The sequence below is a fragment of the Ranitomeya variabilis genome, chromosome 4, assembly GCF_051348905.1.
Source record: "Ranitomeya variabilis isolate aRanVar5 chromosome 4, aRanVar5.hap1, whole genome shotgun sequence".
NCBI lineage: Eukaryota > Metazoa > Chordata > Amphibia > Anura > Dendrobatidae > Ranitomeya > Ranitomeya variabilis.
In genome coordinates, this window is record NC_135235.1 from 537833086 (window position 1) to 537849489 (window position 16404).

Sequence of the window (16404 nt, forward strand, 5' to 3'; positions counted from 1 at the left end):
CATCATACCAACAGTCAAATATGGTGGTGGTAGTGTGATGGAGTAGGGCTGTGTTGCTGCTTCAGGACCTGGAAGACTTGCTGTGGTAAATGGAACTATGAATTCTACTAGCTAACAAAAAATCCTGAAGGAGAACGCCCGGCTATCTGTTTGTGACCTCAAGCTGAGGCACCGGTTGGGTTATGTAACAGAACAATGATCCAAAACACACCAGCAAGTCCACCTCTGAATGGCTTAAGAAAAACAAAATTAAGACTTTGGTGTGGCTTAGTGAAAGTTCTGACCTTAATCCGATTGAGATGCTGTGGCATGACCTTAAAAAGGCCATTCATGCTCAGAAACCCTCCAATGTGGCTGAATTACAACAATTCTGCAAAAGTGAGGTGGCCAAAATTCCTCCAGAACGTTGTAAAAGACTCATTGCAAACGCTTGACTGCAGTTGTTGCTGCTAAGGGTGGCCCATCAGTTATTAGGTTTAGGAGGCAATCGCTTTTTCACACAGGGCCCTGTAGGTTTGGATTTCTTTTTACCTTAATAAAAGACTTCATTTATAAACTACATTTTGTGATTCCTATCTTTGTCTAACATTTATATTTGTTTGGTGATCTGAAACATTTAAAGGGAACCTGTCACCACCCCCCAGGGCGTTTTTCAAGTAAAAGAGTCACCTTCAGCAGCACTAAGGCTGCATGTTGTTAAGGCGGCTGTTATTTCTCTTAGCCCTAGGAACACAGAAATACAGACTTTTATAAATTGCCCGCCATACCTCTATTGTGTCCCGTAGGTATGACTTCTCCCTCGGTGTCAACTGCTTCCGAGATGTCAATCATCTCCTTCTTGTGTCTGTTCGCCGCCTCCTGTGTACCTGTTACATGCCCGGTGCCTGCGCTCTGCCAATATTTCTCAGGCATGCGCAGTGCTCGCTGACCAAAACGGACATCAGGCGATGATGTAATGCTCTCGCGCCTGCGTGGAGAGGAGGCCCCAGATCCCGCCCGCAGTGTGTTATGATGTATTCACACTGTGGGGCTGGGAATCTGGCGCCTGCGTAGTGGAGGGGGTCACTGTGCTCCATTCAAGATAGTGCCGAAGTCTCGCAAGACTTCACAAATCTCGCGAGACATCGGCACTATCTTCAATAGAGCACAGTGACCCGCTCCACTGCGCAGGCGTTAGATTCCCAGCCCCGCAGTGTGAATACATCATAACACACTGCGGGGCGGGATCTGGGGCCTCCACTACACGAAGGCGCCGTCATGACAAAGACGAGGTGGCACCCGGAGGACACAGGGGGATGATGGACGGCTGGGAGGCGGTTGAGTCAGGGGGAGAAGACATACCTCCGGGACACAATAGAGGTATGGTGGGAAATTTATAAAAGTCATTATTTCAGCGTTCCTAGGGCTAAGAAACATAAGAGCCACCTTCACAGAATGCAGCCTTAGTGTAGCTGAAGTTCCCTTTAAGTGTGACAATCATGCAAAAGAATAGGAAATCGGAGGGGGGGACTTTCACACAACTGTGTGTATATTACATACATACATATACACACATATACTCATACATACACACACAAAATAACGGGCCAAATATACACATAAACCACCGAACATATATCACACACAGATCACTGACCAGACATACGCACCACACACAGGGAGCACTGTTCACCATTATGGCCGCCATCCTGTGCAGCCTAGAGGGGCATTCACCCAGTCAGACACGGCGGGGGCCTAGTCACTGTACATGTAGCTATCTGCAGGGTGAAGCGTAAGACTACAGTATAATAATAGAGTCCTAATTCACAGATAATCTCTGGGGTACACGCGGCTTAATCTCCACAGACCGTAGCTGCAAGCTCTTTCCAGACTAATGATGTTAATGAGTCCGGGCAGCAGCACATCCCAGAGTCACATGGCTTGTGTGACGACACTGTGCGGCCATTTCTATTTCCATCTTTTGCCTGTCACCTGCATATGATGGAAGGAACAGTTATGGGATCATTCATGAAACTAATGTGACCGCAGAGACGGCAAAAGGAGTCTCATTAGGAAGCCTCATGACAATTTCTCCGGCAGAGGTTCTCTGTTTATTTTCCAGATGCCCATTAGATTGACCCATTACAGTCAAAGACAAACCATATGGGGTCCAAAGGGTAGAGCACAAAAAAAAACAAGAAAAAAAGAAAATCATGTTTCTCAGCCACCTGATGCTAGTGATTGGCAGTCATCGGTGACGGAATTGCACTATAAGCAATTTATGAGCAGATGCCGGCCATGCGGCATTCCAGCCCCAAAGCTCCAGTGCCATCAACTGCCCCTTATGGTCTGGCATGGGTCACATTGGTTGGACCCCCACAGAGCGGGTATTACAATTCCCTGGTAGGTATCCTCTCTTTATGAGCAGATGCTATATGGAGTGCCTACAGCTCTTCTGGTAATCTAATGGGGGCATGTTAGGCAATCCCATAATATGGAGTTTCCCTTGGATGTGGGGCAGAAACGAGGTTCAGGCTACACAACTGAATTGGGTAGTTGCTGCATCATGGGAAATTGCTGATAATACAATTCCATAAGAAGTGATTTTCCTATGGCTTTCGTGGACTGCACTTGTAGGAGGTCACGATTGTTGACTCCTTTTTCTGAATCGCCCTTCTTACTCACAAGCTTTCGAGTAGTTAATTATTTTGGAACTGGTTAGGGCAAATCCCCTGCAATAATGAGATGCAAGACAAGTGTAGGCGAGTAAGGAAGGATCCCATCATCCCCGGCTTCTTGCCTCGTGGCTACAGGAACCTTTGTCATGTAGAATGTGAGGGATGAGATCTGAGCACAAGCCCTAATCCCTCCTCTCTCCTTTGGTCGCCCTCCATTGATGATGTGCTGCCGGTCACATCCACAGTCCATAACCGGTGAGGCAGGAGCAGGAAATCCCGGCTGTCACTCAGGAATCCGGCCAAACATCTGAGCAGAATGAGGGCAGTGCAAACAGGCACATAGGCTGCAGTGCTACATGTGTGGCCCCCTATAGGGCAGCACCTGGAGGGTCTACAGGTCCAGAAGGCACCAAGCCATGTGGTAGCTCTGCAATCTCAGGTGCCAATCATAAATGTAGCAACTGGACTGGTGTTTGAAGGACCTTTCACACGGCCGATGTAGATAGCATGGGGTTCGAATTATTGCTAATATGATTGTTGGGCCCCCATACAGTTTTTCTATTGTGATAAAGTGATTTTTAGGCCTCACAGACGATCCAATCAACTGATTAACAAACACATGGCTGATCGGTGGCATGTTGATATCAACCAATGGTCGGAAACCAGGGTTTTTACATACAGTGGGGTATCTCCAATGGAGGAAAAACACCCAGCTGTTATGGGCCCCATGAGGGAAGCTCACTTTACTGTCCAGCCAAGACTTTCTAGCCAACCTATTCTGTGACTGCATCTACATGCCATGACCCCACCTGAAACTCCCAGAGAAAAAAAACAAGAGAAAGATCGTGCCCACATGAATAGGAACACTTCCAAACATATATCAATATCAAAATAATTTGTATTGGCAATAAACCTCAAAGACTACATATACGTGCATACAAAGAACGACACCACAAAACGATTAAAAACACTTAAAAACTGCAAACATGCAAAACAACATGCCTATATTAGAGTATTTATCAAATCCTAAAATGAGGAAAATGATAACCCACAAAACATAAGCTTCCCACAATAAGGTGATCACAAATGATCTAGCTGCACAGACAGAATGCAGAGGTTAATAACCACTCAATGGTGTGGTGTTCATGTTGCAATACCATAACTCCCCAGAATAGGGTGCATAATTGATGTGCAGAGAAACTTCAACAGTATCAAGACCCTAGTCATATGGCAAAAAAGACCCTGGTAAAAGAATGCACCAAGGATGAAAAGCACTTAGATAAATGACTAAAAGATGGTGCCTATAGGATCTGCAAGGGGAGGGGAGAGGGAGGGCTAGATAATACAAAAGCCCAAAGACCTCCATCCCATAAAAAGTCCCCCATCATACCAGCAGTCCAAAGCCATAGAGAGGATCTATGTGAAGCAGGGAAGCAAAGTGTGGGTAAGGCTCCCACGTATCGCCGCCCGAGTAGCGGCTTCCTCAGGGAAAAGATATCATGTAGTGTGTGGCATTCAATGCAGTAGCATATATACATATCTCTAAAGGTACTAAGCATATTCACCTGTGTGAAGAGATCGTGCGGAGTACATGCATGTGATGCCACATGGCCGCAGCCATCTTGTCTGTGTTACAGTCCAAACCGGAACAATAAAGTTTCATCTAATGGCTCAAGCACATGTGCACACACAGAGAAAAAAAAAATAAAAAATCTAAAAGCTGAGACCAGGGATGCAAGGTGGTTGCAATTCGCGCACACGCACCACACAGCCTAAACCCCCCATGTCAAAGCAAAATGCTTTTCGCATGTCAATCAAAAAGTAGTTACACCTGCGAGGAGTTACACACGCAAATACTCAATGAAAACACAATCCCATTAAATCAGGTTAGAAAACAATAAAGCAGCAAATGTTCATGCGCACAGACATAGATATTGTGTATCGATAAATTAGCGTCATGATATTTATTACATAGAAAAATAGGCATAACGCCAATGCCTGCGCTATATATACCGCGCAATATCTATACAGGAAGACTCACTGTGAATATAACCTACAAACGGAGTTATATCAGACGAGGAAAAAGGGGAAATACAGGCACATATGTATACCGTGCTCCACAATGTATATACATAAGAGCACACTTATGACTTCATGCATAAGCAAACATGCATGTGTGTGTTATAAATATCATGTGCCCCCATTACAGATACGTATATAACTATAATTATCCATAGGACCGAGTGTTCGAATACAGTAGATGGTAATCAGACGTGAATACCATTAATCATCCGTCTTTATAACATAGTATGTAATGACATCATTGTTGACACCCTTGCATTCCCATGCGTCTGAGGTATATAATACAGTTTGTACACTGGGCCATGACTGAACCAGATGTATGGTATTGCAACATGGGGGAAAAAAAAAAAAATATATATATATATATACACACACACACACACACACACACACACACACACACACACACACGTACGTACATGAGGACAATATAGGCACAGACACAGTGACTCTGACCATTGCACACATGATCCCACATATGAATGATTTAATAATAGCCCAATCTGGGATACAGAACAGGTCCAAATCAGCCATAGAATCCAGAAAAAAGAAGTTCCTCGTTAAGTCCATTGGGTGATAAGCTTTTCAAATTGAAGATCCAACAGGATTCTCGACGTAGTAATTCCTTTGTCCGATCGCCCCCACGTATACTGCTCAACACCTGGTCCAAAACCTTGACCCGTATGTTGTGATACTTGCTAGCATGATTATCCAGAAAATGGGATGCCACAGATGAAATTGGTTTGTCCTTCTCCTTGTCCCCTTTGGCTCTGCTGATGTTGGATATATGCTGCTGGATCCTGCGCCTGATCTCTTGGCTCGTCTGCCCAACATAGATTTTCGGACACAAACAGGCAAGCAAGTACACCACATTCTTAGATCGGCAGTTGGCATATATCTTTGTTTCAAACTCCCAACACACAATGACTCCACCAAAAGGTCCTACATTTTTTTTTTTTAAGACAATTTGGACTTCTGCATTGTACACTTAGAAACCAGAACATCCTTATTATGGACCCTTGAATTGTACTAGCTTTGCCACCTTGTCCTGTTCTACCCCAGCTAAATATTTCCCTCCATTCCCGTTCTAACACAATCTCACGCTTCAAGGAGTTGTCTAGATAGAACTGATTGTGCTGTGTCGGTAGAGGAGCTGTGTGAGCGACCACACTAGTGTACCACCAGGTACCGCAAAACATGGTTCCATAAGAAATTTCAGTTCTGTCTACAAGCAGCATGTCAAAGAGCCAGAGGAGCTGAACACACAGATTATATATATTTGTATGTGTGTGTGTGTGTGTGTGTGTGTGTGTGTGTGTGTGTGTGTGTGTGTGTGTGTGTGTGTGTGTGTGTGTGTGTGTGTGTGTGTGTGTGTGTATATATATATATGCATCGTGATTACTCGCTAATCCCGTCCTCTGCACAGTAGCTCCGCCCACCACATTACCACACATAATCCTGCCCCCCACCCCATTACCACACACAATCCCGCCCCCACCACATTACCACACACAATCCCGCCCCCCACCCCATTACCACACATATTCCCGCCCCCACCATATCACCACACATATGCCTGCCCCCACATCACCACACAATCCTGCCCCCCAAATCACCACACATAATCCCACCCCCCACCACCACATAATCCCACCCTTCACCACACCACCACACAATCCTGCCCCCCCACATCACCACACATAATCCCGCCCCCACCACATCACCACACAATCCCGCCCCCCCACCACATCACCACACATAATCCCGCCCCCACCATATCACCACACATATGCCTGCCCCCACATCACCACACAATCCTGCCCCCCAAATCACCACACATAATCCCACCCCCCACCACCACATAATCCCACCCTTCACCACACCACCACACAATCCTGCCCCCCCACATTACCACACATAATCCCGCCCCCACCACATCACCACACAATCCCGCCCCCCCACCACATCACCACACATAATCCCGCCCCCACCACATCACCACACATAATCCCGCCCCCCACCCATTACCACACATAATCCCGCCCTCCACCCCATTACCATACATAATCCCGCCCCCACCCCATTACCATACATAATCCCGCCCCCTACTCCATTAACACACATAATCCCGCCCCCCACCACACATAATCCTGCCCCCAACACATCACCACACTATTGTTATTAACTTCATTTTAAGTTAATTTACCACCTGCGTAAGTGCTATTGAATGTTGTCATTATTTACTTTAGTTTAATCACCAGCAGCGTTAATTAGATAGCAATGAGCGTGCCGAGCGTTAGCTGGCTGGAAACATGTAGTATATATCTATATCTCTATCTATCTCTCTATCTATATATATCAGTGCAAACATCTAGAAGAACTTGCCATAAATATAAACCCATGCTCATCATTCTGGGCTTAAAGGGGTTCTCTCACAAAGTTAATTTTAATCAACATTTCAATCAATACATCTTGGAATAATAATAATTTCCACATTCGGATGTGTTAAACAAAAATGTTCCTGTGCTGAGATAATCTTATAAATGTGCCCCTGCTGTGTACTGTGTAATGGCCGTGTCTGACCGTGCAGGGACATAGTCTGATCATATCAGAGCTCTTGGGCAGTGGTAGTAGCAAAAGTGAGTATACAGACAGGACAGCATGGGATCGCAGTTGATGCGTTCTTTCAGGTAAAACATTGCTTAACCCCTTCACGACATGTGCCGTACATGTACAGCGCATGTCATGTCCCTCCCTTTGATGTGGGTTCCGGCGGTGAGCCCACATCTTTCCCAGCATATGTAAGCGGTTTTCAACAGCTGACATGTGCCCCTAACAGCCGCAGGTGGAGTCGCGATCCACCAGCGGCTATTAACCTGTTAAATGCCGCTGTCAAACGCTGACAGCGGCATTTAATGGAATCGCGCCGGAAGCGCATCACTAATCCCGCCCATCGGGTAGATGATGGGTTGACATGACAACCCAGGGTCTGCAGCAAACCCCTGTGGTTGTCATTGTTGGATTGACTTTTATATTATATGCCATTTTCTGAGACCCACGATTTATTTTTCTGCCGTTAACAGTGATATGAGGCCTTGTTTTTTTGAGTGCTGGGCAGACATTTTTATCGATACCACTGTGTGAAACACACAATGTTTTGTTTGCTTTTTATTGCGTTTTTTGTCTTAATTGCAGAAACCACATTTGGCAGCTTTAGTTTCTTTAAGACATTAAACTTTTAAATAATTTTAGTGTATCTAGTTTTTATTTCCTTATGTCTGAACTGGAAAGAGGGGGTTGATTATTTTACGGTATATCTTATGTACCGTATTTTTCAGACTATAAGACACACTTTTCCTAAAAAAAAATTGGGAGGAAAATGGGGGGGGTGGGGGGGGGGGTGAGTCTTATAGTGCGAACACAGGCTTACCGGGGGAAGGGGGTTGCAGCAGAGGTGTGGCGATGCTGCGGCGGTGCGGAGTGCACCTGAGCAGGGTCCCTTCATCAGGTTGCAGCGGCAGAAATGTGGCGGCACCGCCACCCAGTGTCCATCCTGAGCAGAGTGCATCACCAGTTTCCCTGCGGCCATCTTCCTGAAGCCGTGGGCCGCCGGAGGCTTCAGGATAATGGACACCGGAGGCCGCAGATTGAAATGTTGGCAGCACTCGGCTTCGGAAAATGGCTACAGAGATCTCAATCTGCGCACGCACGGCCCACGGCTTCAGGAAGATGGCCACAGGGAAACCGATGATGCACTCTGCTTACTGTGGACACCGGGCTGTGGCGCCACATTTCTGCCGCCAGCATCCTGAAGAAGGGACCCTGCTCAGGTGCACTCCGCACCGCATCGCCACACCTCTGCCGTCGCCGGCATCCTGAGGATGGGACCCTGCTCCAGCTCTGCGTCACTGCCAACACCGAACCCGCAGCATTGGACTCAGGGACTGCAGCATTGCCCCACTTCTGCTGCCGCCGGCTTCCTGAGGAAGGGACCCTGCCTTCTGTGACCCCGCTGTACCACCGCTGGCTCTCAGGTAAGATACCTTAAATTCTGACAATAAGACTGACCCCCATGTTATAAAAATCTTTTTTCTGCTATTTTCCACCCCAAAATTTGGGTGCGTTTAATGGTCCGGTGCGTCTTATAGCCCGAAAAATACGGTATTTATTTTACTCACGTATATAGCGCCATTAATTCCACAGCGCTTTACAGACATTATCATCACTGTCCCCATTGGGACTCACAATCTAAATTCTCTATCAGCATGTCTTTGGAATTATTTTTGCGTCAATTTTCTGTCCCTGCAATCGGAATCAGCGATCGTTGGATCAAGTGTGCTGTATATACTGCAATACTACTATATTTAGTTTATAGTGAAATTGACGGGTCTCCCATGAAGCACAGGCATATTCTGGACTTCAATGGAGGACCAAGATGGCAGCAAACAGGGCTTTTGGGGTAAAGAGGGAAAAGTGAAGCAGGGCTCCCCTCTCAAGAAAATAAGGAAATGTATTGAAGTATTGTCAAGCACCAGGCTGTCCTTTTATCACAAGTGGACACATTTTGCTCTTGTTGGGGGTTCAGTCCCCTAGGGGGCTCTAAGAAAACTTCATCAAGTTATCATTTAACACTCCTAAACTTCTTAAAGGGTTGGGACAAAATTAAAACTCAGCTACCCACAGTGTTGGGGTTTGACCACAAAAGACCCCCAGTGTCCTGTGTGTGAATAGAGCACTGGACTGAAGGACATAGCTGAGAACAGTGACGGTCACTTGGACTGAATACAAGCTATGTGCGTGTGGAAGTCTTGTGAAGCTCCACTAACACGAAGGGCATTGGAACCGCTGTTCTCATGATCCAAGAGGATCCCAGCTATCAGAACATTAGGATAGATCTAAAATGTTAATTTTGGGACAAATATTTTTTAATGTGCATAATTCTGGGAATACTGGATTAGACCCTCTTATGTAGTAGTTATAATGGTGGCCATGATGGTGGTCACCCTATAGCTTGACAGCAAAGAAAGCCTTGGTGATATTTTTACAGAGTTGAACTTGCCAAGCAGAATAACGAGGATACCGGTGGGCCCCAGAAGGCTCGGACATAATAACGGCTCCTATCCTGCAGAAGAGCACCCCAGGACAGTGAGAAAATGGAATTGCTTGCCTGAGGAGGGGGTGATGGCGAACTCAGTCGAGGGGTTCAAGAGAGGCCTGGATGTCTTCCTGGAGCGTAACAATATTGTATCTTACAGTTATTAGGTTCTGTAGAAGGACGTAGATCTGGGGATTTACTCTGACGGAATATAGGCTGAACTGGAGGGACAAATGTATTTTTTCGGCCTTGCTAACTACGTTACTATGTTATTTAGAGCAAACCAATGCCATGAGTCCCAGAACCGGCAGACATAATGAAAACATGTGGAAACCAGCACTGCAGCGCTCAAGCTTCCATGTTATGTCGCCACTTCATATCTACTCTGGTATTCACCTTCCCATGTACCCAGATCTCACACCCTGCATCTCGGCTGACAACAAGTACAAAGTTCACTCATCTGAGGAGCCGCCTGCAACACCTCCCTATAGCGATAAGGAACAAGGAGTGTGGACTCATGCTAGGCCATAACCTCTCACTGACTGTAAACAGCCTGGAGCCATGCAGCAGCCACTGTAACTGGGACAGAACACATGAAGACGTTATTGATGGTCACCAGATCATGTATTATACACCTATATGATATTTGTGGTATGTATACACAGGATGATTGACTATTAGTGACCATATTGTGTACATGGGACCCGCGTTCCTTAAAGAGGTAGTCCTATCCTTGCCTTATTTACGGCTTATATTCAGCGTGTGTCACACATGTATGATAAGTGCAGGTCCCAGAGGTGGGAACCACATCTATCTCCAGAAAGGGGGTCCCCCCAACTACCATACAGTCTACTGTGCCACCAGCCCACATAAGAGAGGTGGTCACACATGGGCATGGTTCTATCTAATCACTTAGGCTGGTTCCTCAAGTCCAAGTTTCACGGCCTGTAATCTCTTTCCCAGACGCAGGTCTTCTTGCCCAAAACTCAACAACCCAATATATATGCCTATGACTCTATTGTGCTTGGGTCAAGAGACCTGCAGTTGGTCCTTCCATGGGAGCTAAGAAAACAGACTGTGTGCTTCCAGGCTCGGGAGTCAGGTCAGCTTTGGGCCAGAGTTGGAGTCAAAGGTTGGAAAAACAGCCCAACCAACTGCCCAACCTTGGTATCTGCAACTTCTACAAAAGGTGGGAGTACCCTCAGGGGTTTAGGTGGCTGTCAGGGGGAAGTATAGAGCCCCCTTAGCCCATGGGTTGTGCCTGGTATTGCAGCTCAGTTCCATTTCAGTGTATGCGATATACCAGACACGACTACGCACAAGGAGGGGCCGTTTAAGAAAAAAAAAGCTTCTTTACTAATCCCTGAAGTCCTGAAGTGGGCTTTATACTTGGCATTTTCCTCAGAAGCTTACGTTCTTGCGGTCACCCGCAAACAGGTATCGGGGCACTGGGCAACTGCAGGATTTACACATTAATTTGAGGTCATTTATGCAGTAAAGGGGATGTCTGGTTTTGTCAACCTCATCTCACACTGCAGGACTCCCCATGTCAGGCCTTGGATGCCCTATAATCAGCTGTGAGCTGAAATTCTGTGGGTGCCAGTGGTTTGGGGTACTGCAATAGAAGGGTGCCAGAATACAGTTCAAAGAGTTGGAAAGGATTCACAAAATTGGTCTGTTTTGTTTCCAAGAAACCGCACCACTCTTGGCTATGGGATGTGTCTGGTATTGCAACTCAGCCCCGGTAAAGTAAATGCTGCTATAGACAGGAAAGGAGTTATACCAGGGGAAAAAGTCGCTGGAGCGGTGCCAGCAACAGAAATGAGCACAGGATGTTAATATTTTATTTGGGGGAAAATACAGGAGCACTTGAGAAGTAGTGGACAATCCCTTTAAGGATCAGATGTTTGAAACTCGCACCGTGCTTCTGGAGAAAATGCCTACCTACCTCACTAAAGGAACAGTGCCAACCTGAGCAGTCAGCAGCACCCACACTAGCCGCTGCCCCCTGGCATGTACTCCCGGGTAGGTTCTTGGCATTGGTTGTATTTTCTCACTGTGCTTAAGTGGATTTATTCCCCTTCCCAAAACGATATCGATCCTCTATGAAATTGGCCCCGGTGTATGCAGTACACCAAGAGGCAACTTACGGAAATATTTCAGGGTCTCCTCTATCTGCTCAGGGGTGAGGCGCAGAGGTAGATCTGCCGGGAGCACGGGGGTCTGCAGCCAGTCATCGTGCTCGTAGCCAAACATGGTGTCGGCGCGGAGGGTGTAGTGCGGGAGCCGCTCCTGCAGCAGGCTGATGATCTCCACCTCTGGGACGTCCCCACTGGTGCACACATCTGGGGAGGGAAACAGGAAAATCTGTTGGAAGACTTCACTCTCTAATCATTCTCAGCCAATAACATTCATTGATGGCTTGCAAGATCTCAGCTTGCTGCTCCAGAATGGAAACCAGATCCCTCTGCCTGGTACATAAAGACGCCTGTGATGTAATCAGGGATCATCATCACGTGACTTGGATACAGTTTCAGTCTCTAGATGTAATTAACGGTGAATTCACTTCACTGGCAGCAAACAGAGATAATAACAGCTTAATTAGGTTTACAGTAAAGATTATTGGAAACCTTCCACATAATGGAAGGAATATCAAAAGATCTGCCATTCAGGATCTCTGAAAAGCTGACTGACAACCCTGGTGGGAGCAGGAAGACCTTATATTGCCCATGTCAGCTACAGGGCTATGAAGTCTGAAAAACAACACTGCCCTCTGCTGGACACACAGCGACATTGCAATTGTAAAATGCTTTCATATTGTGGACAATTTATTCCTGGCAAAAAATCTGAGGGAAAAAAGATGCATCCATAGCATCTAACAAAATAATACAATCATAAATATATAGTATCTCACAAAAGTGAGTACACCCATCACATTTTTGTGAATATTTTATTGTATCTTTTTATGTCAGTGTACAGCTAGTATAACCGTGTAAATTTGGTGCCCTCTAAATAACACACAGCCATTAATGTCTAAACCGCTGGCAACAAAAGTGAGGACACCCCTAAGTAAAAATGGCCAAATTGTGCCAATTAGGGTATGTGCACACGTTGCGGATTTGGCTGTTTTACCTGCGGATTTTTCAAAAACTGCGGAAAAATCCGCACACGAATCCGCAACGTCAGCACATAGCCTTAGGCATTTTCTCTCCCTGGTGTCATGTGACTCGATGTTACAAGGTATCAGGTGTGACTGGGGAGCAGGGTGGTAAATATTTGGTGTTTTCGCTCCCACACTCTCTCATACTGGTCACTGGAAGTTCACCATGGCTCCTCATGGCAAAGACCTGAGGATCTGAAAAACAGAATTGTTGCTCTACATAAAAATGGCCGAGGCTATAAGAAGATTGTCTGCACCCCGACACTGAGCTGCAGCACCGTGACCAAGACCATACAGGTCCTTTCACAATAGATGTACGAGTGCTGCCAACATTGCCACAGAGGGTAAAGGGGTGGGGGGATCCACCTGTCAGTGCTCAGACCATACACCACACACTGCATCAAATTGGTCTGCATGGCTGTCATCCCAGAAGGAAGCCTCTTATAAAGATGATGCACAAGAAAGCCTGCAAACCATTCCAGTCTGGTCTTCAGCAAACCATGCCCTGTGGTCTGATGAGACCAAGATAAACTTTATTTGGGTCAGATGGCATCAACTGCGATGTGGTGGCAATCAGGTGAGGAGTGCACGGACAAAGTGTCTTGCCTACAGTCAAGCATGGTGGTGGAAGCGTCATGGTTTGGAGCTGCATGAGTGCTGCCTGCTTTGAGGAGCTACAGTTCATTGAAGAAACCATGAATGCCAACATGTAATGTGACATACTGAAGCAGAGTAAAAACCCCTCCTTTCAGAAACTGGGCCCCAGATCAGTATCCCAACATGATAACCACCCCAAACACCTTCAAGACCACCACTGCCTTGCTAAAGAAACTGAGGCTAAAGGCGCTGGACTAACCAAGCATGTCTCCAGACCTAAACCCTATTGAGCATCTGTGGGGTATCCTCAAATGGAAGACAGAGGAGTGCATGGTCTCTGACATCCACCAGCTCCGTCATTTCGTCATGGAAAACTGGAAGAGGATTCCGTGGCAACCTGTGACGCTCTAGTGCCCTCCATGCCCAAGAGAGTTAAGGCAGTGCTTGAAAATAATGGTGGCCACACAGAATATTGACACCTTGGGCACAATTCGGCCATTTTTACTTATGGGTGTACTCACTTTTGTTGTCAGCGGATTTAAAATATTTACAAAAATGTGAGGGGTGTACTCTCTTTTGCGAGATAGTGTACAAACTCCTTGCAGATGTTGTCCTTGGTGGGATTTGAACACAGCAGGCCTCTCGACTCTACCAAATTTCCCTTCAGTCATCTGGTCTCTATACACAATCATACCCTAATTACTGTACTATACCTCTAAAATTTGAAGTGCTGTGGAATATGTTGGCGCTATAGAAATAAAAATTATTATTACTACTACTACTTCAGGTCTGAGCCAGGACAGGTAGGCTATTACTAACCACAGCCTTCAGCCGCTGTGCTCTGCTTATGTGCCATGCTGCCATCTAGTGGCATTAGCTCATGTACCATGGGGCCTAAGGGGTAATGTTTCTCCTTGTGGAGAGTGACAAGGCAAGCCTGGCATGCTAGAGATTTTTGTGTGAAAAACTCTATGTATGTATGTATGTATGTATGTATGTATGTATGTATGTATGTATGTATGTATGTATGTATGTATGTATGTATGTATGTATGTATGTATGTACAATACAGACCAAAAGTTTGGACACACCTTCTCATTTAAAGATTTTGCTGTATTTTCATGACTATGAAAATTGTACATTCACACTGAAGGCATCAAAGCTATGAATTAACACGTTGAATTACCGTATATACTTAACAAAAAAGTGTGAAACAACTGAAAATATGTCTTATATTCTAGGTTCTTCAAAGTAGCCACCTTTTGCTTTGATGACTGCTTTGCACACTCTTGGCATTCTCTTGATGAGCTTCAAGAGGTAGTCACCGGGAATGGTTTTCACTTCACAGGTGTGCCCTGTCAGGTTTAATAAGTGGGATTTCTTGCCTTATAAATGGGGTTAGACCATCAGTTGTGTTGAGCAGAAGTCTGGTGGATACACAGCTGATAGTCCTACTGAATAGACTGTTAGAATTTGTATTATGGCAAGAAAAAGGCAGCTAAGTAAAGAAAAACGAGTGGCCATCATTACTTTAAGAAATGAAGGTCAGTCAGTTTGAAAAATTGGGCAAACTTTGAAAGTGTCCCCAAGTGCAGTGGCAAAAACCATCAAGCGCTACAAAGAAACTGGCTCACATGAGGACCGCCCCAGGAAAGGAAGACCAAGAGTCACCTCTGCTTCTGAGGATAAGTTTATCCAAGTCACCAGCCTCAGAAATCGCAGGTTAACAGCAGCTCAGATTAGAGACCAGGTCAATGCCACACAGAGTTCTAGCAGCAGACACATCTCTACAACAACTGTTAAGAGGAGACTTTGTGCAGCAGGCCTTCATGGTAAAATAGCTGCTACGAAACCATTGCTAAGGACAGGCAACAAGCAGAAGAGACTTGTTTGGGCTAAAGAACACAAGGAATGGACATTAGACCAGTGCAAATCTGTGCTTTGGTCTGATGAGCCAAATTTGAGATCTTTGGTTCCGACCACCGTGTCTTTGTGCGACGCAGAAAAGGTGAACGGATGGACTCTACATGCCTGGTTCCCACCGTGAAGCATGGAGGAGGAGGTGTGATGGTGTGGGGGTGCTTTGCTGGTGACACTGTTGGGGATTTATTCAAAATTGAAGGCAGACTTACCACAGCATTTTGCAGCGGCATGCTATTCCATCCGGTTTGCGTTTAGTTGGACCATCATTTATTTTTCAACAGGACAATGACCCCAAACACACCTCCAGGCTGTGTAAGGGCTATTTGACCAAGAAGGAGAGTGATGGGGTGCTACGCCAGATGACCTGGCCTCCACAGTCACCAGACCTGAACCCAATCCAGATGGTTTGGGGTGAGCTGGACCACAGAGTGAAGGCAAAAGGGCCAACAAGTGCTAAGCATCTCTGGGAACTCATTCAAGATTGTTGGAAGACCATTCCCGGTGACTACCTCTTGAAGCTCATCAAGAGAATGCCAAGAGTGTGCAAAGCAGTCATCAAAGCAAAAGTTGGCTACTTTGAAGAACCTGGAATATAACACATAATTTCAGTTGTTTCACACTTTTTTGTTAAGTATATAATTCCACATGTGTTAATTCAAAGTTTTGATGCCTTCAGTGTGAATTTACAATTTTCATAGTCATGAAAATACAGAAAAATCTTTAAATGAGAAAGTGTGTCAAACTTTTGGTCTGTACTGTGTATATATATATATATATCTATAGATAGATATAGCCATAGATATAAAATAGCAAGGCCGATGTTGATTAATTAACATGTTTAATTTAAAAAAAAAAAAAAAAAAAAAAATGGCGTGGGCTCCCGTGCAATT

General features: G+C 45.6%; 1 protein-coding gene across 4 annotated transcripts in view; it reads right to left on the reverse strand.

Moving 5' to 3' along the window:
• LOC143765620 (trafficking kinesin-binding protein 1-like) overlaps positions 1-16404 on the reverse strand; it is a 109266-nt gene that overhangs the window by 34688 nt on the left and 58174 nt on the right. For all 4 annotated transcript variants that reach the window (XM_077252465.1, XM_077252468.1, XM_077252464.1 and 1 more), the window contains one exon: positions 11985-12179. In XM_077252465.1, the coding sequence (XP_077108580.1) occupies positions 11985-12090 (106 nt within the window). In that variant the 5' untranslated portion in view covers positions 12091-12179. The remainder of the gene's footprint in view (positions 1-11984; positions 12180-16404) is intronic.